Raw genomic sequence first — 21,090 nt, 5'->3', positions numbered from 1 at the left:
TATAACAGATTTCAAACTGTGTTAATATCGCACATACCACTAGTCATTAGTGTGAAATAGGCCTAAATCAAATTCTCAATCCAAATTTTATTTTGTTTGCTTATAGGTTGGTACAGGGGAGAGAAGAGAGCCATGCATTTTGCTGTCCCAAGAATTTGGCGTGAACTGACTGATCACTCAACAAATTGCTACTTCTGCATGGTGGACCCTTCCAAACGTCGCACTGGCAAAAATACAACGCCTGTAACGTATCCTGACATTCCTTCATCTATTGCCCCAGTACCACACTGCCCTGAACTTCCTGTACCAACACCTCCAGACAGAGCAACACCACCTTCAGAAGAAAGCAGCAGGTCAGACACCCAGGAAGATGTTGAAGATCACGATTTCTCTTCATGTGCAGATGAGGAGCAGAAGCCATACTACCCTAACCAAAAAGACCTCAACGATCTGATCAGAGACCTTGGTCTCACCAAGTCCCACGCTGAGCTTCTGACATCAAGGCTCAAGCAATGGAACTTATTAGATGAAAGCGTCCAAGTCACAAGTCAGAGGAAGCGTCACCAAGTTTTTTCCACCTTCTTCAGTCATCAAGACAGACTGTGCATCTGCAACAATGTGGCCTATTCGAGGCTATAGGTATCACCTGTAACCCGAATGAGTGGCGTCTCTTCATAGACAGCTCATGCAAGAGCCTCAAAGCCGTGCTGCTTCACAATGGGAACAAGTACCCATCTCTTCCTGTAGCTCACTCGGTGCACCTGAAAGAGGAATACACCAGTGTCAAGATGTTGCTAGGTGCCTTGAAGTATGATGAGTACAGCGAGGAATTTGTTGGAGATTTCAAAATGGTGTCATTCCTGATGGGCCTCCAAGGTGGTTTTACTAAGTATCCTTGCTTTATTTGCCTTTGGGACAGCCGGGATACTAAAGCGCACAACCACAGGCCTCAGCGGACAGAGTTCACTGTGGGGAAGAACAATGTAAAGTGGGAGCCACTGGTGGACCCACGCAAGGTGCTGATGCCACCACTACACATCAAGTTGGGGCTCATAAAACAATTTGTCAGGGCTCTAGATAAGGAGTCGAGAGCTTTCAATTGCCTCCAAGATCTTTTCCCTAAGCTGTCTGAAGCAAAGATCAAAGCTGGTGTCTTCGTCGGACCACAAATCAAGAAGATCATAGAGTGCAGTGAATTTCCCAAGAAGCTGAATAGGAAGGAGAGAGCGGCTTGGAACAGTTTTGTCGCAGTGGTTCGCGGCTTCCTAGGCAATAAAGATGAAAACTATGTACAACTGGTCCAGACTTTGATAAAGAACTATGCTGCAACGGGCTGCAGGATGTCACTCAAAATCCATATCCTTGATGCTCATCTTGATAAGTTCAAAGAGAACATGGGAGCTTATTCAGAGGAGCAAGGCGAGCGCTTCCACCAGGACATTATGAACTTTGAATGCCGTTACCAAAGACAATATAACGAGAACATGATGGGCGACTATATTTGGGGATTGATTCGTGAAACTGATTTGCAGTATAGTCATAAATCTCGGAAAACCACACACTTCTGAACAGTTTTTGGTAATCTCTGTAAATTTGCAATGCCTATAGTGTTCTTAGTCTGACTGTATATATGAGAAGATGCAAAATCATCTGTTTCTATAATAAAAATTCATATTTTTCGTTGCCGAATTTTAAATTTGTTTTAGACATAAGCAATTGGAATATAACATTAAAAAGCTGGGAACAAAACTTGTGTTACATAGTGTAACGCTTTTTACAACAGCCGTTGTCGCAAAGCAGCTTTACAGAAAAATCTGGGTCTAACAGCAATAGGAAGAAACCTTGAGAGTCAAAAGTGGAACCTATCTTTCTCTGGTCTACACCAGATGGCAAACAAAAACAAAAGAGCAATATAAACAGAGAAAAAGGTTTTAATATTTTCATGAAATATAAAAATACGACTTGCACTTGCATATTGATTGATTTGCAACTCATCTTGGATTCACCCTTAAATGTGTTACAACTTGTTTTCGGACTCAAAATTTAAGACTTAAATAAAACATGAATAAAACCTTTTTTGCACCTTAAGTGTGCCACTTTGACAGTCAATTTTGCTGCAGTCACATACAGTCATTGCAGCAATGCACTTCTCCTACAGCTTGTCAGTGGTGTCAATATGGCTTCAAGTACTAGCCTTTCATTATCGTTCAGTCTGATGGGTACAGCAAAACACTTGGTGTGATAGTAAATAGAGTATTTAAGGGAAAGAGGTAGAACAACTTGAAAAAGCTGGCCAATATGTAGTTTAAATACCTGCACACTTATGCCAGCTAGCGCAACTGCTAATCTTCCTGGGAAATTCCACAGATCAAAATGTCTACAAAATGAAATTATTAAGATAAGATTAAGATTCATTAAACTTTTAATTGAAATAATACTAATTTATTAAATTTTACTGTCATTATAATGATATGGAAAAAGGCTTGAATAAAAATAATATTATTTATTATTAACATTATTACATTATAACATTATTATCATTAGTAGTAGTATTATTTAATAGTAGTAGTAGCAGTAGTATCATCATCATTTGAAGTTTTTTCACTGAGAAATGAAATCTTACATGCTCATACATAATTCCTACAATTAAAAATTTTATTTTTATAATTTAATTATAGAAACTATTCCTGGAAAAGCATTTCTCAACACAATACTGCAAACAATGAGAAAGAATCATGCTTATGTGTTTAATGTCACAGTCTTGCCTGGAGATTTCCCTCCCCGCCTGCAGATGTCACTCTCTCCTGAGTTTTAATGGCTAACTGCTCACCCAAAACATGTTTTCTCATTACTCTCTCTTATAAATAGCTTTTACTGTATTTTGACTCAGGTCTTTGTGAAGTCTTGCCAGTTTGCCAGATTACTTTCTGCAATTCTTATTACCCTAGGCTGGTTCTTAGTCTTATTAACTCTTTCTGTTTTCAAGTTCTCTGACCTTTTGCTGGTCTCCTGGCTTATTCTGATCTTGGATCTCATATTTGGTTTTGGTTGCCTTGGATTTATTTTGTATTATTCATTTGCTTCAATAAAGTCAGCTCACGCTTGGATACTCTAGTCATTTTTGGTGTTACAGAAGACTTCACCTGTTTATGGACCCAGCAACCTAAAACAAACTTTTATCACTGTTCCTGAGAGGTACGATGGATCAACAGATGCAATGCCAGCATTTTCTAATGCAATGTTCTCTTTACATCAATCATTATCCTAAACAAATTAGAAATGATCTAGACAAAATTTAATTAGTTTTATCCTTGTTTACAGGGAAGGCTAAGGACTTGGCTGCTGTATCAGAAAGATTTAGTGCTTTGCTCAGAGACAAGATTTTAAACCCTGTTTAAGGCGTTTTTTGACTACCCCACTGTGGGCAGAAATGTGGGCTCTCTGCTATGTACGCTTAGTCAGGGCTCTAGACCAGCCCTGATCACCTCCAGAGACTGGAACTTCATCAACAAGGAATTTACAAGGAGACTGCATGTGCCATTGGAAACTTCTCAGCCACCACTTGGAGCCACTGCCTGTACCACACCGACCCTGTATCAGTTAGGTATCGACTTTATATCAGACTTACCCTGTTCTCAAGGTAACACTTGCCTTATTTAATTATGCTTTCAGGTTTTATGGTTTACGTGAGGATATTGTGTCTGATAGAGGAAAGCAGTTCACGTCTTGTGTGTGTCAGGCTTTCTCTCAACTCAATATAAATGGTACCTTGACTTCCAGTTACCATCCACAGTCAAGTTGAATGGCTAAATCAGTTCTAAGCCTTATTAACTTGATGTTTTCATGTTCTCTGACCTTTTGCTTGTCTACTTGTTTATTCTGATTTTGGATCTTGTATTTTGTTTTTGATTGTCTCAGATTTATTGTGTACTATTAATTTGGTGTAATAAAGTCAGCTCGCATTTGGATCCACTAGTCTCATTCTTGACATTACAGTCAAATATAACCAATCGGCTCTGAAGTACTTCAGCAAACTTCTATCACTTAGCACAATCTGCTACTGCATTTAGAAATGCACCTTGAAATTTTATTGTGCTATATGATTTGATGGCGGGAGTCACTTCTCATTGAAATTTTCCCGTTCCACCTTAAACTCTGACTGAGGCACCAAATGTAACTGCTTCGCAACTTATAATAAATGTGAGTAAGTCCATGTAACCAGTGCTTTCGCTCTATGTTGAACACTTTGGAGCTGAGACACAGCGACACAGCGATCCCCCTCCCTCTACAACGAGACCAAAACCGAAGTTATAAAATCACTAAAGAAAACAGGCAGGACGGCTGTAACGTACTGCATGGACATCCATTGCCACAGAATCTTATTTCACTCTAACTGCGCATTTTATCGCAGATGAGTGGCAGCAGCGCCTCATGAGCTCCAAGCAATAGCAGTGAATGAAGGCCTTCTAGTTCACTTCTAGTTCTAGTTTGCCACACCACTTCCATTTAATTTATAAATCAAAGATATTGGAAGTAAAATCATTATAGATCATTACAAATACTTTGCTTTAAAACTAGTCCTCAGACAGTAAGAAATATACAGGATTTCTGTTATATATATATATATAAAAAAAAAGATGCATCGATAATAATTTCATAAACGCATCATGATATCAACTACATTCTGGATGACATGAAGAATTTAAATATTCTTCATCTTCTAGATGTATGTTCATTTTTTCAGGTAAAGTGGCTTTAACATTATGTTTACACCATGTCTTCTGCTGTGAGTTTATTGGATTGTTCTCACACTCTCCCATGCCACACATACAGCATCTTCAGTTTATTTTTGTTTAGATCAGTGCTGTAAGCACAGTGCTATATACATACATACACATGTATTACAAACCCTGTTTATGTTTATGTATATTTAGAAAAATTATGAATGCAAAATTGTGAGAACTGTCTATTATAAAACATTTATGAAGCATTTCTTATATTTTTATCACAGAAAGTTATATCATGATTATTGTTATCATTTTCTAGTTCAGACTTAGGAGAAAGGAAAAAACTCTTTATTTGTCCATTCATCATGAAACATTAATTGTCCTTTAATGACGGACAGCGTATATGCTCAAATGATAAAAAACATTAAACAGAAGCCCATTTTTTGCATTTTGTAGGCACAGATTTAAACAACTGGGCTTTTTAAATAATTGTAGCATTAGTGTTCTTGCCATAATCTTTACTTGGCTGTAGTACCAGCCACAAAGTGCATGTTGCCCCAGAACGACTCACATTTTATGGGACAAAACAATAGTTTAAAAAGTAAGCAAACGTTCCTTGACGAATGACATTTGCTTTATCCAACCAGATATTTCAGCCATAATATCAAAACACAGTGACTGCAGGAAAAAAAGGGGGACCGGTGGAGTTGGTTCTTGTGATTTTTTTTAAGCTTAGTTTCCATACATGGACTATGGACTGGGTAGTGAATGGTACTTTTGAAACTTTACTGTTTACATTTTACTTCAAACTTCTTTATTTCAAAAAACAAAAGGAAAATTAGTTTTCCATTATATGGGCCCTATAAAACTACATGTTTGGCAGTAATGCTTAAGGTTTAAGGACACTGCCAGCTTTAACAAACATTACTTTTTTTCAATTGTTGCAAGCCAGATCAAAGCACACACCATCTACATAGTATTTGCTGAGCATGTAAGAAAGAACATAAATAATTAAAGAAAGAGATGGAGGGGTAAAGAGGTAAATGTAAGGAAAGAGTTTACTGTGTATTAATATTATTAGCTCTACGTCTTGCACACTAACTCTGCACTTTCGGCCCAAAAGAACACTGCATGTAAATAAGGAAATAAGCTTTGCAGTATGTGTATGTCTGTATGTGTCTGACACATGGTTGTCCCTGGCCAGGTTTTCAATCATGCATTGGTTTTAAACACACATAACCTTGTCCTGTTCTTATTCACTCTAGTGCCTTTGCTTCACACATAAATTCAACCTTAAAGGGGTACTGATTTTTCAAATGATGAGCCTAATTCAGCTGTTGAGATGTAAACAAATATATTCAGATTGGTTTGATTTAGTTCACAGTTGCAATGTCTCCAACACATATAGCCGTGTTTTTACTATCCAAAATGATTCTGCACAGGTCTTCTGTTCAGGTTTACTGGTTATATTTTATTTTAAATCTGAAATAAGTTTTCTTTTGGCACTATTTTGCCTTATGGTGGCCTGCATGTATCCATCCACCATAAATTGAAGAAAAAATAAAACTATTGTAAAACAAGGTAATTAAACTTTTAGAGAAATGAAATGCTTCAAGTGTCTGGTTCTTTTACCCACCACTGTGAACTTGGTTAGCTTCTCTAGAACTTCATTTAAAATTTGGGCATTTGTTTACATCTTAGTGATTTAATTATGCAGAAATTTTGAAAAATCAATGTAATTTCTCAACACACTTGACACTGCCAATGGCATGAGATACACACGTCTGAATCATGAAATACTGCACACAACTGTGCACACAGCAGTTTTTCACTTTTACAGGCTTCTTCTTTACATCCTCATGCACTCACATATGACTCTATATCTTCAAAAAATGACTGTGTACAGTATATTCAAACCTTCACTGTTGCGCACACGCACACACACACACACACACATTATAAAAAAAAAGGTAGAACAAAAAGGAACCTCAGTCAGTACGTTTCTCTACAATGAACCATTTCACATTCAAACCACTCTGAATGACTGTTTAAATTTCATAGCTCAATAGTTGAGATGTAAGCAAAGGCACTGGTCCAGTGGCTACAGGTGCTATCAGATACGCCATTGAATCTGCTACTATATCGTTATTCCTTCCCTGTACATTAATCACAACTATCTTACTCATGACAATGGTGGGTTTGCCGAAGCATGGCTTTCATCTCCTCTATGGTCTTTAAACCTTGACACTCAATTCACAGGCCGTTAAGGCCAGATACTGAAAATTTTCCACTTGAGCTTGGCATCAGGTATGATGACAATGGTAAATCAGTCACACTTATTGTTCAGTAATTGTAATTGTAACTGTAACTAAAAACATTAATATTCTGAAATCATATTTGGTTTGTTTAGTCTCCATGACAACAGGATAGGAAAGCTTTTACAGACTAAAAGTAAATTCATCTTATCTTAGCTCCAAAGAGCAATAAAGAATTACAGAACCACCAACTAGACATAATTTCCTTTAGCACTGTTCAAACTTCAGGGATATCCCCAGTAGTATACTAACTTCTGTTGCTGCCAATAGCTACCGAATTAAAAATTGTATTGTTTTAAAGCAACGAGTATAGCTAGTTTACTGGCATAAATATGTTACTTATTGTAAAACTGTATCATCACTTTCACTGAGTGAATTTTTTTTCAAATTTTTGATGTAAACTTGCTAAATGAAATATTGTAGCAATTCATTAGTGAATAACGAGGAGACGGAGCTGAATGTGCCTGTTTATTAGAAAGAAACCTGTCAGCTCAGCTTGCACATCAATAAAAACCTTTCATAAATGGAAACATAAACCAAGGAGAAGTGACAACCCTTTTAAGCGTATAAACTTCCACTTTATCTCACTTTTTTTGACATATTTACATTAGTAGCCATCTAGCGAACTAGACTTGTGAATAAAATGTACAACTTACATTTTTGCTTTTGTTGATTTACTTACATGTCTACATATCAGCTGTGTACATATCGCTGTTTGTTCGGTAACAGACAAAACTATTAAGATATGATTTGCTGCTCATATATGATAAAATTATAGTTTAATCATATCTTGACCTTGTCAGAGTTTAACTCTGATATGATCAAAAAGATATGATGTTTTGTGTAATAAGGCCCCAGAGTTGAGTGAGAAGGTTTTAAAGAGGAATTCTGATGATTTAAATGGTCAAGATGTAAACAAAGTCTGTGGTTTGATGTGAAATGCTCTGTTCTAGAAAAACTTAATGAGTCAAAATTGTTCACTGTAGTGGTAATAGGAACCAGAGGTCTGAAGACTTGCACAGGAAGTTATTATACAATACGTTTATGAACACCGCTGCCTGAGACTTTGTTTTACTAGTTTTGGGAAGGTTCTGAACTAAAACGGATTTTCAAAACCAATTAATGGCAGAGAATAGTTTCTGAAAAAAACTTTTTTCAGATTTGCATTCAGTATATAAGAACTAACCAGACACTTGTATGTTCACTGATGCGTAAAATGGTTATATTTGTTTTGTAGACAGTGTGACCCCTGGTTCCTATCATCACCAATATAAAGAAATTCAGTATGCTCCCCTACAAATAACCATTTCACATCAAACTAATTCGAATGATTTTGTTTACATCTCAATCACTGAATTACGCAGAAATTTTAAGATATTGGTGGAATTCCCCTTTAAAAGCTCACATCTCTGCCCTGTACACATACTCACACTATGTCACATTGTGAGTCCACTATGCACATTCTCTCAAATCCCATATATATATATATATATATATATATATATATATATATATATATATATATATGGGATTTATATATATTTATGCATTTATATTTATTTAAACTTTGACATATATATGATGGGAATAATTGTTAAACACCCATTAACAAGTAGTACCATGTTTTCCTGGGACGCTGGGGTGACAGAACGCCATTCAAGACAGAATGGAAGAAAAATCACTTCCTCAAAGATACTCTCAAACTTGTTAGCATAAAATACCAAAACAGAAATAAAAAAGAAAAAGGAAAAAAGAGGGGAGCCAAAACCATTCCTGCACTCCGCCAGGACATGTATATTCAGACAGTTAAAGCTGCAACATGAGTCAAAAAAGGTAAGCTGACCCTCCCCCCAGACATAGGAAGCCATGCTTCTCCTCACAGACAGCTCTGTGTGCACAACCGCTGCTGAATGGAATGCAGGCAGCGTCGAGGCAGCCAATTAGGTGCCAGCATATAGTGTATAAAGCCACAGAGAGCATAGTAAATGTGCAGTGACAGGAGAGCAAAGCCCAGGGCAAGGCAGCAGGAAGGTGGATGACAGGGGCAAAAGAGGTGGACTCTTACTTTGGGGGTGGGGCAGGAGGCAGTAGAGAGCCGGGACTGCTGAGCACGTGGAGACTCTGAGGGCGTGGTGCTGAGAGAGGCTGTGTCCCGTGGCAAAACCTGAACACCCCGCGATATGATAGAGTCTGGAATCTATGAGTAAAGAGACATTACATTTAAGCAAATATTACATATATATAAAAAATGTAAAATATACAAAATATACACACACAAAAAAACCTATGGCCATATTATCACAGAAAACTGAAGTTCACCTGGCTGCTTTTTCCTCACCATACACTATACAGCCAAAAGTATGTGGACACCTGACCATCTCACCTACATGAGCTTGTCTAACATCTCATTCCAAACCATGGGCATGGGCAGCACAGTTGTGCTGAAACAGAATAGGGCCTTTCCCAAACTCTTGCCAAAAAGCATGAAGCATATAACTGTCTACAATATCTTTGTATTATTAACAATACCCTTTACTTAAATTATAGGGCCTAGCCCAAGGCCTGAAAAACAGCCACAGACCATTTTCTTTCCTTCACCAAATTTTTCAAGTATTCAAGTAGGTGATTCAATACTTTGGAGAATACATTTACACTGAGTCCAGTTATGGCATGCTTTATACTCCCCCAGTACTGGGAGACATGTCCAACTTGATATCTGTAGTAACAGCCTACATGCTACATATACAGAAGATGGTCACTGTTTTTCTGTTTTGTATACTAAACATTTCTGCAGCATTAGGAACATTTCTACAGATTTAGCATTAGTTTCTCAGAAATGCTATAGTTGTTGGCTTGTGAGAATGAACACATTACTCACTGTCTAAGAAGACATTAAATCTGGAAATCTGCAAAAAAAACACTATATAAACCTTAAGTACATTGTGGGTTTAAGCAGTCTACAATATGCAGTGCTGCCTGGGAGAACCAAGTTAGGATTAAGACAGAGTGTGATGGGCCAAAGAGCCAGCAGCACAGGGGCCTTATGTAACAGAGGCAAGACAGCATAATGCTAAGTAACGCTGGGGCTAATGTAAGGCCTCACAGAAAAGAGCAGCTCTAAAATTGCTTTAATTTCCCTTGCATGCTAGCAAACCCATTATTAATTATAACACTTGCTCCCACCTAGGCTGTCTCAGGACATCCATATTAGGAGCAGTCCCAGTGGACAGCACACAACTTTGCCCTAATACCCTGTAATCGCCATTTTAATTGCATTGTAACCGCTTATAAGAGAGATACTGAATCAGAAACAGAATGACCAAGAATTTCACCAAGTATGTGAAACATATTGTTCTTGGTGAGTGCACACATGTATGACATGTTAACTAGCATTTAGCTAAGGGAATGCACACACACAACTCACAAAAAGTTAGGGATATTTGGCTTTCGGGTGAAATTTTCAGGATGAACCTAAAATGCACTCTAACCTTTACAGGTGAACTTAATGTGACTGTCTCGAACCTTTTGAATGCACATGTCCAATTTTTCAATGTTTCAGTACTTTTTGCACAACTTGCTCTTCTCTAGGTGTCCTTGGGAAAGACACCTAACCCCCAACTGCTCCCCGGGCACTGCGGACTGGGCTGCCCACCGCTCCGGGCAAGTGTGATCACTGCCCCCTAGTGTGTGTGCTCACTAAGTGTGTCACTTCATGGATGGGTTAAATGCAGAGGTGAAATTTCCCTGTTGTGGGACTAATAAGGGTCACTTAATCTTAATCTTGATCTTAATCTAACAAGGATCTTAACGGCAAGGTGGTGTTACAGTGTGGGCAGGTGTGTCTAGTCAATACAGAACTGCTCTACACTTTGTGACTGGTACAGTGACAAGCCCATACTACTTGAATAACATCATTAATCCAGTCATTGTGCCTCTGCATGAACAAAACAGGCCTAATTTCATCTTCATGGACGACAATATTCCAGCTCATCGAGGTCACATCATTAGGGAACGGCTGCTGGAGACTGGGGTACCTCAATGACTGAGGCATCGTTGTCAAGCTGTAACTGATGCTCAAGGGCACATGACAAGTTATTGAGACACTGACATATTTTGTTGGGGTATACCCACCACTGTTGGCTTTTATTTCAATAAATTGAGACAAGGAAATCAAGATCGCATGCTTCTACTTAAATGCCCTACTTTTATGATATTATATCACTGTAGCGTGAACTTTTTACGTTTTCCATAAATTTCACCCGAAAGCCAAATATCCCTAACTTTTTGTGAGCAGTGCGTGTGTGTGTGTTTTATATATATATATATATATATATATATATATACATACATATATACATATACACACTGCTCAAAAAAATAAAGGGAACACTCAAATATCACATCCCAGATCTGAATGAATGAAATATTCTCATTGAATACTTTGTTCTGTACAAAGTTGAATGTGCTGACAACAAAAACACACAAAAATCTTCAATGGATATCAAATTTATTAACCAATGGAGGCCTGGATTTGGAGTCACACACAAAATTAAAGTGGAAAAACACAGTACAGGCTGATCCAACTTTGATGCAATGTCCTTAAAACAAGTCAAAATGAGGCTCAGTATTGTGTGTGGCCTCCACGTGCCTGTATGACCTCCCTACAACACCTGGGCATGCTTCTGATGAGGTGGCAGATGGTCTCCTGAGGGATCTCCTCCCAGACCTGGACTAAAGCATCCGCCAACTCCTGGACAGTCTGTGGTGCAACGTGGCGTTGGTGGATGGAGCGAGACATGATGTCCCAGATGTGCTCAATTGGATTCAGGTCTGAGGAACGGGTGGGCCAGTCCATAGCTTCAATGCCTTCATCTTGCAGGAACTGCTGACACACTCCAGCCACATGAGGTCTCGCATTGTCCTGCATTAGGAGGAACCCAGGGCCAACCGCACCAGCATACGATCTCACAAGGGGTCTGAGGATCTCATCTCGGTACCTAATGGCAGTCAGGCTACCTCTGGCGAGCACATGCAGGGCTGTGCGGCCCTCCAAAGAAATGCCACCCCTCACCATTACTGACCCACTGCCAAACCGGTCATGCTGCAGGATGTTGCAGGCTGCAGATCGCTCTCCACGGTCACGTCTGTCACATGTGCTCAGTGTGAACCTGCTTTCATCTGGGAAGAGCACAGGGCGCCAGTGCCGAATTTGCCAATCCTGGTGTTCTCTGGCAAATGCCAAGCGTCCTGCACGGTGTTGCGCTGTGAGCACAACCCCCATCTGTGGACGTCGGGCCCTCATGCCATCCTCATGGAGTCTAAAAACTATTTATATGCAGAATATTGTAGAATGAATTAAGTAGGGAGGTTTGATGGTTTAGTTTAAGTTTAAAGTGCAATTCGTCCACTTTTGCTTTTAGCAGTGCTACAGTTCTGGGTAAAAAGCTGGTAGCATACCTGGTTGGGTTAGTTTTGATGGTCCTGAATTTTCTACTAGAGATAACTAGCTGGAAGAGGTGATGTCCAGAATGAGAGGGTTCAGCCGTAATTTAGTCATCACACTGCTGTTGTAGATATCCTGAAGCATTGGCAGAGTACATCCAATGATTCTCTCCACAATCCTGATAATGAGCTAGATTTTGGCTCATTCATGTAAGTGGAGGAACCAAACCAAATGTGTCTGGATAATGTGAGGATACATCACTGAGTAGAACTGGAGCATAAGGCTCTGCGTTTGGTTATATTCAGCTGTCTCAGGAAGAACATTCTTTGCTGTGCCCTCTGGCTACAGAGCGCATGTGACTCTCACTTCAGGTACCTGGATATGGTGGTGACCAGAAATTTTAGTGACTCTGCTGACTGATCAGATAATAATAGTATAAAATAGGGAATAGGCATTTCACTTGTACCATGAGAGAAGGGAACATTGTTACAGCACTGTTAAAGATGCTTATTATATATTATACCATCATGTGCACAGCACTCGGTCATTCCAACCACCTCATCCTCACCTCAACCACCCATACTATTATCAACAGCGCGAGTGCTACAGGTGGAACACGCTGGCCTTTCAAACATACAGTGTTTATGCTGCGGAGAAGTGAGGAAGTTATACAGACATTACTGTTTTCAGATGGATAAATGGTCACATCAGTCACTCTGCTCCAAAAATTTCAAGCCTGATAGACCAACCAGGAAATCTGTCTGTAGCATGGAATGTTTGACTAGCATTTCATCATGAATTACATAAAAACGCCAATTTCACTTTCTGTACAGTCTTCTGTTTAATTTTTAATTACTTTTCATGGCTTATTTCAGTGTATTTAGGACTCCATTACTTCATGTGCACAGCCTGTTTGAAAGCAAATCTGTGTGTTGTTTACATGATAGGTTACTCCAGAATGACTTAATTAACAGTTTTACATTAACTTGCAGGATTTCTCAATATTTCCACCCGCTCCTGTGAGCAACACTTGGCAAGATATTGTGTCGGAACCCACAGGAGCCCCTTAAGTATGGTGCCCAAAGCTGATACCACTCAGCCCTAATTACTCAGTCCTGGCCTGTTTAACGTAATAACTCTAATTAAACACAGAGTCTGCAGTAGTCACTATTTGATGCAGATTCAAGGTCCATTTCTGTTGGTGGGAGAGGGTTCGGAAGGAGAGAGCTAGCTGCTGCTGCTATGCTTTTGAATGGTGGGTTTGAATTGTGGCCCCTGGTGCACCCTGGTGGAGGGTTAGATAATGAGATGGCCTGTAACAATGTAGCAAATATAGTATAATTTTTGTTACATAACACAAACAAATGATGCAGAAAACAAGCTACCAAACATATGCTTCTATAAATGTATTGATAAACTGAACTTCGGAACTGAAGTATTTCATAACCATGCCAAAACTATTCCAAAACATTGTGAGACTGTATACACTGCAATAAACATAATTCCTTAAAAGACAAAATCATTGTTAATTCAGATTGTGTACAGATTTTCTTGTAATTAATTACTGTATATTATTATTGGGTTATTGCTGTTTTTCACTTTTATGCTGACCACAATGAAAACTTGGAAACAGCCCATTCATCTGATTTTGTTAAAAACCTAAAATAAATAAATAAAAAAATAAAGTTATTCAATGAAATAGCGTGGGACACCTCCTCAAAGCCAATATTATCTTGTTTATAGGGGATTCCTTTGATCTCTTGGAAGTTTGGGACCTCTCTCCCAAGACTCCACTCTATCTAAGGCATGTAATAACACAAGTATAGAACTATCATTATTATTATTATTTATTATTATTATTATTATTATTATTATTGTTCTGCTATACTATTTAAATGTAATTACATTACTGTCTGCTGGGGAGAGGCTTGGTCAGTGTGGGGACACGGACTGATTAGCGTGCTTACATAATTTCTCTACTTCTACAAGCTTCATTCCCCAGTAGACAGAGAGACCTGGGAGACAGAATCATTCTGGCAGAATGTAAAGCTGAATGTAAAGCTTCAATGAAAGAGAAAAAATTCTAATGAATAAAAGACCTCTGCCTGCTTACACCGCCTCCTCTATACTCCTTCGGCCTACACCCTCCAGGGTATCAGAAGTGCCCTCCACAAATATTTACACCCCTGTTAAACATTAAGAAATACAGGCTTTTACTCACAGAGGTGTCAATTATTGTGACACACAGATTTAAGAAAAAATATTTTTTTCATGATTATTTGTTTTCTTTCAATCACTGCACTTCAAATAAAGGTTAGATTTGGGTAATATTTTAATGAACAAAAAAAATAAGACAAAGAATGTTTTTTACAGCCCATTTTGCTTATGTTTACAACGGGCACCAATATTTGTGGAAGACATTGTAAATAATGAATAGGATAGTTACATAACAGAGTTTTCAAGAAATGCACGAAACACAGCAATTTTTTTTCTTTCTGCTAGACTGTATACAATAAAGTTTTCATCAGACTTAGATACCATAAAATGACATGAACATAAACATACTATTGACAAACATACTGTTGCTTCATTCAGTATCTGTCCATTTTTTGCTACAAAGAGATACAGGGGAAAGTAAAAGAGATGATTTACTGCAAGTTCTATCACATTTTTGTTACTGGCATCTAGAAGTCCCAGAGCCATAACAGCTCTCTAACCCTTTCCAGACTGATCAATTCTAATAAAAAAAAATTCTCATCTCTTTTGATCATGGCATAGTGTGGTGCTTGTTGAAACCTTTTAGCCTATGCCACAATGCTGGCAGCATTTGAGCCTGGGTATGTGTAGTGTAACTGATCACAATAATTCAATAATTAACTAAATTTGGTTAATTGGTTGACTGAGTAATTCAGTTTTAAGGTCTGAAACAAGTGTGACAAATATGCAACGATAGCTGAAATTAGGAGGGGCCAAAAACTTCATTGCACTGCATTGTGCCTTCATGTTACAAGTCTCCTAATTGGTTGTCCTTCCAACTAGACCTGAATTAGACCAATGAAAAAGAGGGGAGGATGCATGGATGAAATGGTGAATGGGTAGTACCTACCTTGTTGCTACAGGAGCAGGTGAAATGAGAGGGGAGTGTGGAAAAAGGGGTGAACCCAGTCAGGGGCTGCCCACCTTTGGCCATGACAATAGCAGAGTTGGGATGGGACTTCATACTCTGATGATGAACATGGCACAAGTGAACACATACACATGTTGAAACACAAGAGGGGAAGATGGTGGTAAAGTTTCAAAGAACCCCAGAACATGATCATGAATACCTGCAGCAGTTAGCTAACAAAAACTGGAGTAACAGTGAAACAAAGAGGCCTAGCATAACTGTAACTACCATACAACAAACAGGACGAGTTAGGATGAAATGTTTATGCCAAATAGGAGAATTAAGAGGCCAAGAGTGCTGCCACATAGTCCAGCACACTAGGCATATGATTAATGCTAGCCATAAACTGTGCTCACCTTTGCAGCGATGGCTGCCGCTGTAATGTGAGAGGAGCTGCTGTCCTCAGTGGAGGCGATGCCACTGTCCTTCTTCTCCTCCTCTTCCTCCTCACACTGGACACCCTTGTCCTCAGTCTGCTTGTGAGGGCTGGTGACGGGTAGAGGTGAAAGAGGCGGAGGAGGTGAGGGCAGGTCCTCTAGAGCATCGTGCACTTCCTTTACTTTCACTACGGCATCCCGCAGCAGGTCAATCGCATGGGGTAAAGCAGGCAGGATGAACTGGAAACACTCCTGTAGGCAAGATGAGCTGAACTGTGATTTTCTCATAAGAAGTGGTACTAAATATACTCTGTCTATATATGTATTAAATTACCAAATGAATACAGTGAACAATGTAAAAAAAACACCACTTTTCTGTATAGTCTGACAGGAACACTGTGCATTTACTCACGTGGAAAGGATATTAAATCTACAAGATATATTACTATACTTAACATGTTGGATAATTGGCATGTACTAGAATAATTAATTAATATAAAACTAAGGTTTAAGTTCTAATTACTATTATTATTATTATTATTATTATTATTTAACTAGGAAAAAAATCTTCCTAAGATTAAAAGTCTTACGTTTTACAGGTGTGTCCTGAACAAGATAATCAGCAACACAAACTGCCCCACAAATACAAATATAACCAAAAAAAGTGTTTCTGGAACAAATTCAGATTGGATTGTGCAGCATAACTAAAATCTAAAAGTTTTCCATGTCAAGTAAATTCACTGTGGAACCTGTTGCAATACAACCTAAATAGGAAGGTAATAAAGCAAACACACACACACACACATACACATACACATATATAATGTGCATGCATGTGGAGCATTTTGAAATCATAATTCCTGGTTCCTTTTAGAAACTTAAATAAAAAGGTAATAAACCAAATATATATGAATGAACTTTGACATATACAATGAACATTGATACATATGGATCTCACAGATCTGGCTGCTTTTCTGAGCAGCTTCAATATCTTGTAAGTTTGGTAAATCACACCAATAGATTTTGCCTTGGTTGTACCAGCACTGAAGCATATTAAAGAGCCTTTTTCATTTCCCTAAAGACAGTCTGGCAGTCTGCAGACCAATCCCAACGCAAAACTTTCTTTTCTAGATGGTTCAAGAGAATGGACATGTCAGGCATGTTGGGGATAAACCTATGACACCAGCCTACCAAATCTAAGAATCTCTGAAAGTTATTGAGATCAGTTAGACTTTGATCATGCTTTTCCCCACCATTTTTGGATAGTTTCTTAATTTGTTGTTCTCCTGAGCTGATGTTTTGCACTCTGCTCTAGTAGCCTTTTGAAGAAGCCCAATCTCTCTTTATCATTGACCCTTTCTTAATAAGATGGTCAACCATTTATACTAGGCCCCTTAATCCACTAGCCAGCCAAGCCTCTAGCCACTAGCCATCTCCTCCTCTGAAATTTCTGGGCACCACTTTAAGCAAAGCACCCTGTACTCATAGGAAAAAAAAAATAGCCGCTTGTTTGGGGCTTGCAACATGGCATGGAGCTACTCTTCAATTTCTCTATAAACGTCTGACAGGAAAGCTTCCAAAAAAGCAGTTTTGAACGTGGGCCAGTTTTGGTTTTGTTTTTTTGTGGCTTGCCACCAACTTTGGGCTGGACCCTGTAGTACAGCATTCCCAGCAGCTCCTGGTCAATCAAAGGCTGAAGGGTCAGGAAGTCTTCACACTGCTTGATGAAGTTAGTGACATCAGATGAACTTGTGGATTCATCATATTTTGGAAAGTCCATATGAATAGGTGGTGCTGATGGTGAACTCAAAGCCATAGAGCTAGCTTCACTGGGAAATGATTTTACTGCAGGAGTGGATGCTGGGAGGGGCTTCAAGGGCTTCTGCATGACATTTTTCTTAATTGTTCCTCCCACACACAATCACAACAGTGAGACATTCAGCTATATATTCCATGTTGATAAACACTGTAGATCATTTCTCTTTTCTCGCCTTTCTTCCTACTGAGGGAGGAATCAACCACATCTTTAAGTCAACTTTCTAAGGCTTCTACTCTTTCAGTGAATTTGTGAAGTCTCTCTCCCAACAAGCCTAGCTCATTGTTAACATCAGTATTGTTTTCGTATTCCTGTTGGGCTAGTGATGATTTAGGATCATCAAAATACAACTGTTCAAGCAGGCTGGAAACCTCAGTGATATTCCCACATAGCTGACAGTGTTAAGGAGGGCCAGAGGTATCCTGGGTATACAAATGTATGAAAATATGTAAATGTACAGTACTGTGTGAAAGTCTTAGGCACCCAAGACACATTTTCAAAATCTATTTATTTGTGCAGTTTGTGTTTATTTGCTGAGAAAAGTGATATTTGAATAAACATAATTTATGCAATATTAATTCATGATTATATTATATATATATATATATATATATATATATATATATATATATATATATATATATATATATATATACATACACACACACACACACACACACACACACACACACACACACATATATATATATATATATATATATATATATATATATATATATATATATATATGTGTGTGTGTGTGTGTGTGTGTGTGTATACTTATGGATGTTAGTGTGTTTGTTTAACCATTTTCAAACCTCTCCTCGAGGAAGCCCACTATTATACGTAGTCCTAGTCTGACCAATCAGTGCTTCAGTAAATTGTGCTCATGATGTAACTGATGATATTGAAGGCATCAAGGAAAAATAATGACCCAAGAAATTCTTGTTACTTTTTATTGTTTTTATGTTTATTTGAATTACGAATATGACTTTATTCTAATGTATATTGTGATGAACTCACTGCTGAGGTAAATTGTTTAAAAATTTGCTTAGATGTCTAAAACATTCGCACAGTACTGTATATGACTGAAAATATGAGTGGATTACAGGTGTAGACATTGTGTGTGTTACTGATGTATTTGTTTAGTGCTAAATGAAATATATATCCTAGAATGAGCTAAACAAACTGTTAGTCCAAGTGCAGCATGCGACTAGCCTCACAATACAGACAAAAAAGGATCAGAAGAAACGGTGGAACAAAATAGAGGACAAAAAAAACAAGTAAAAAATGTGCCTGTGTTGCGGTCTATGCAATATTAATTTTATTATTGCTCAAACCTTTAGATGAGGGTGTGAGTTAACCTGGATTTATGCGAAGTCCACAGACCAGGGCAAGAGAGAGAGAGAGAGACGCTCGCATCGAGGATGCTTCGATAAAACGGAGTTTATTGGCTAAATATTAAACTACCTTGAACTACATTCAATGATAGATGAAAGAAAATAGAATAAAAACAATAAAAAGCATAAAAGATAAAAGGACAACAAAGCTCGCGTGAAGTGGTTCATTTAAATGATATGAGGCAGGGTGGTTCTCGGGAAGACGCGGGAAACTTAAACTTGAAAGAGTCTCTGTGAAGAACTAACCTACATATGGCTGAGTTAGATTTACCTATTAAACGCTGTCTTATTAAATAAATTGGTGTCAGAGCCCTGACTGTCAATTGATGGAACCAGCTTAAGTGGGAATCAGCTGACTTCCAAAGGGCCGTCTTTGAGGCCAAAGCTCACGCATTGCTTTATCTCCTTGCTGGTCGCAGATGCTGTGTCGCCATGCGGGCACGCGCCTTCCCATCAGTGATTGGTGAAAGCGTCTTGTGGCAGTCTCGGGGTGGTGTCTCGTGGCCGTCTCAGGGTGGCGCTTGGCAGCCTTTCACTGGTTAATCTGCTCACAGATTAGTGCGTGGCTCTGGGTGTTCTGCTGGGTCTCCGTGGTGTCCGAACCGCTTGTTCTTTTCCTGTGTCCGGTTCGATTGCAGTCAAGGTTCTGAGGCTGGTGACACTAATTTCACTAACTACCTCTCTTTAGCAGACAAGAAACATCTACCTTCCTTCTCTCAGGGTGGTCTAAACTTAAGGTCTGTAGATCTAAGCAGATCTGATCTTGGAGCATTCCAATTCTGGCCTGTCTCTCTGACTAAGGCTGGCACAAACTTAGGAGTTCAGCTATCTTCTGGTTGAGAACGCTGACTCCTGCTCACTCTGTCTCTCGGTCTCTTTTTCCATCTCTTTGTCTAACAAAAGTTCCGTGCCCTGGGGTTTTGCTTCAACTGCTGACCCTTCCCCTTGGGGTGGAATCAGAGTGCTGATAGGCTTTCCTAACCTAACACTTAATTAGCTATTCATTGTTTCCAACCCTGAGTGGTTGTGCATAATTTTAGGAACGCCTTCCCCAGAATCACTGCCTTCTTTATTTCAGTTAGTTTAAGCAAAGACAAAGGAACATTCTTATATCATCAAATTGATTAAACTTCCAGAATCAATGAATGAACAGAATATTCAGGTATGTTTATAAGGTAGAGTTTAACCCTTGGTACCTGATACACAACACATGTTAAAGTACATGGGTAATGCTTTTCCTATTCTAGAGGCTGTATAAATGTTGAAGAAATAAAATTGACCACGAAAGGAAAGGACCAAAGGAAAGGACCAAAGAAAATAAAAGAAAACCACATTCAGGATACATATTGGTCACTGGTTTAACTCTCTGCAATTAAATGGTTGTCACTGTTGGTTATTAAAGTACTCAATAGTAGAAAGGGATATAGATACAATTTAGATAATACACATAATACTAATAAACAAGTAGTATTGCTTACAGTTTAAATAAATGTTAATACTCAAAGCAGACAACGTTCAAGTCCCTTGGATTCTTTATAAGCACTTAGTGGTGGTGTGATGTGCCTCATTTTCACCACATGGGGTGTTGTGGTTCCATATCTAAATTGTCGATGTAATCTAAAAAGGCTAGCTTTGTTATAGATTCTCACAGCAACCTATTTCTTGATATCTCTGGACTTCTTGAACCAAATCCAATTGAATGGTGGAAATTCCATATTGGTGCAGTCTACAGAATGATTTCTGTTAATTCATAGCTTAGTTAAAGTTTGAGAAGATCTGCAGCTGGATTCCAGGCCAGAATTTATGGCCTAGAATGGTATGCCATATGGAGCAAAGGAGGTTGTAG

At 38.6% G+C, this 21,090-nt stretch overlaps 1 protein-coding gene across 14 annotated transcripts in view; it reads right to left on the bottom strand.

The window, feature by feature from the left end:
- The window catches only part of gphna (gephyrin a), a 160,738-nt gene that overhangs the window by 62,459 nt on the left and 77,189 nt on the right, over nucleotides 1-21,090 (bottom strand). For 11 of the 14 annotated variants that reach the window (XM_037541978.1, XM_037541981.1, XM_017724838.2 and 8 more), the window contains 3 exons: nucleotides 16,008-16,280; nucleotides 15,592-15,708; nucleotides 9,108-9,239 (listed from right to left, as the gene is read on the bottom strand). In XM_037541978.1, the coding sequence (XP_037397875.1) occupies nucleotides 9,108-9,239; nucleotides 15,592-15,708; nucleotides 16,008-16,280 (522 nt within the window). The remainder of the gene's footprint in view (nucleotides 1-9,107; nucleotides 9,240-15,591; nucleotides 15,709-16,007; nucleotides 16,281-21,090) is intronic. The other 3 variants (XM_037541982.1, XM_017724846.2, XM_017724845.2) reach the window with 1 other exon arrangement.

The sequence above is a fragment of the Pygocentrus nattereri genome, chromosome 10, assembly GCF_015220715.1.
Source record: "Pygocentrus nattereri isolate fPygNat1 chromosome 10, fPygNat1.pri, whole genome shotgun sequence".
NCBI lineage: Eukaryota > Metazoa > Chordata > Actinopteri > Characiformes > Serrasalmidae > Pygocentrus > Pygocentrus nattereri.
Note: the sequence above shows the minus strand (reverse complement) of the source record. Positions and strands in the feature narration are given on the sequence as shown.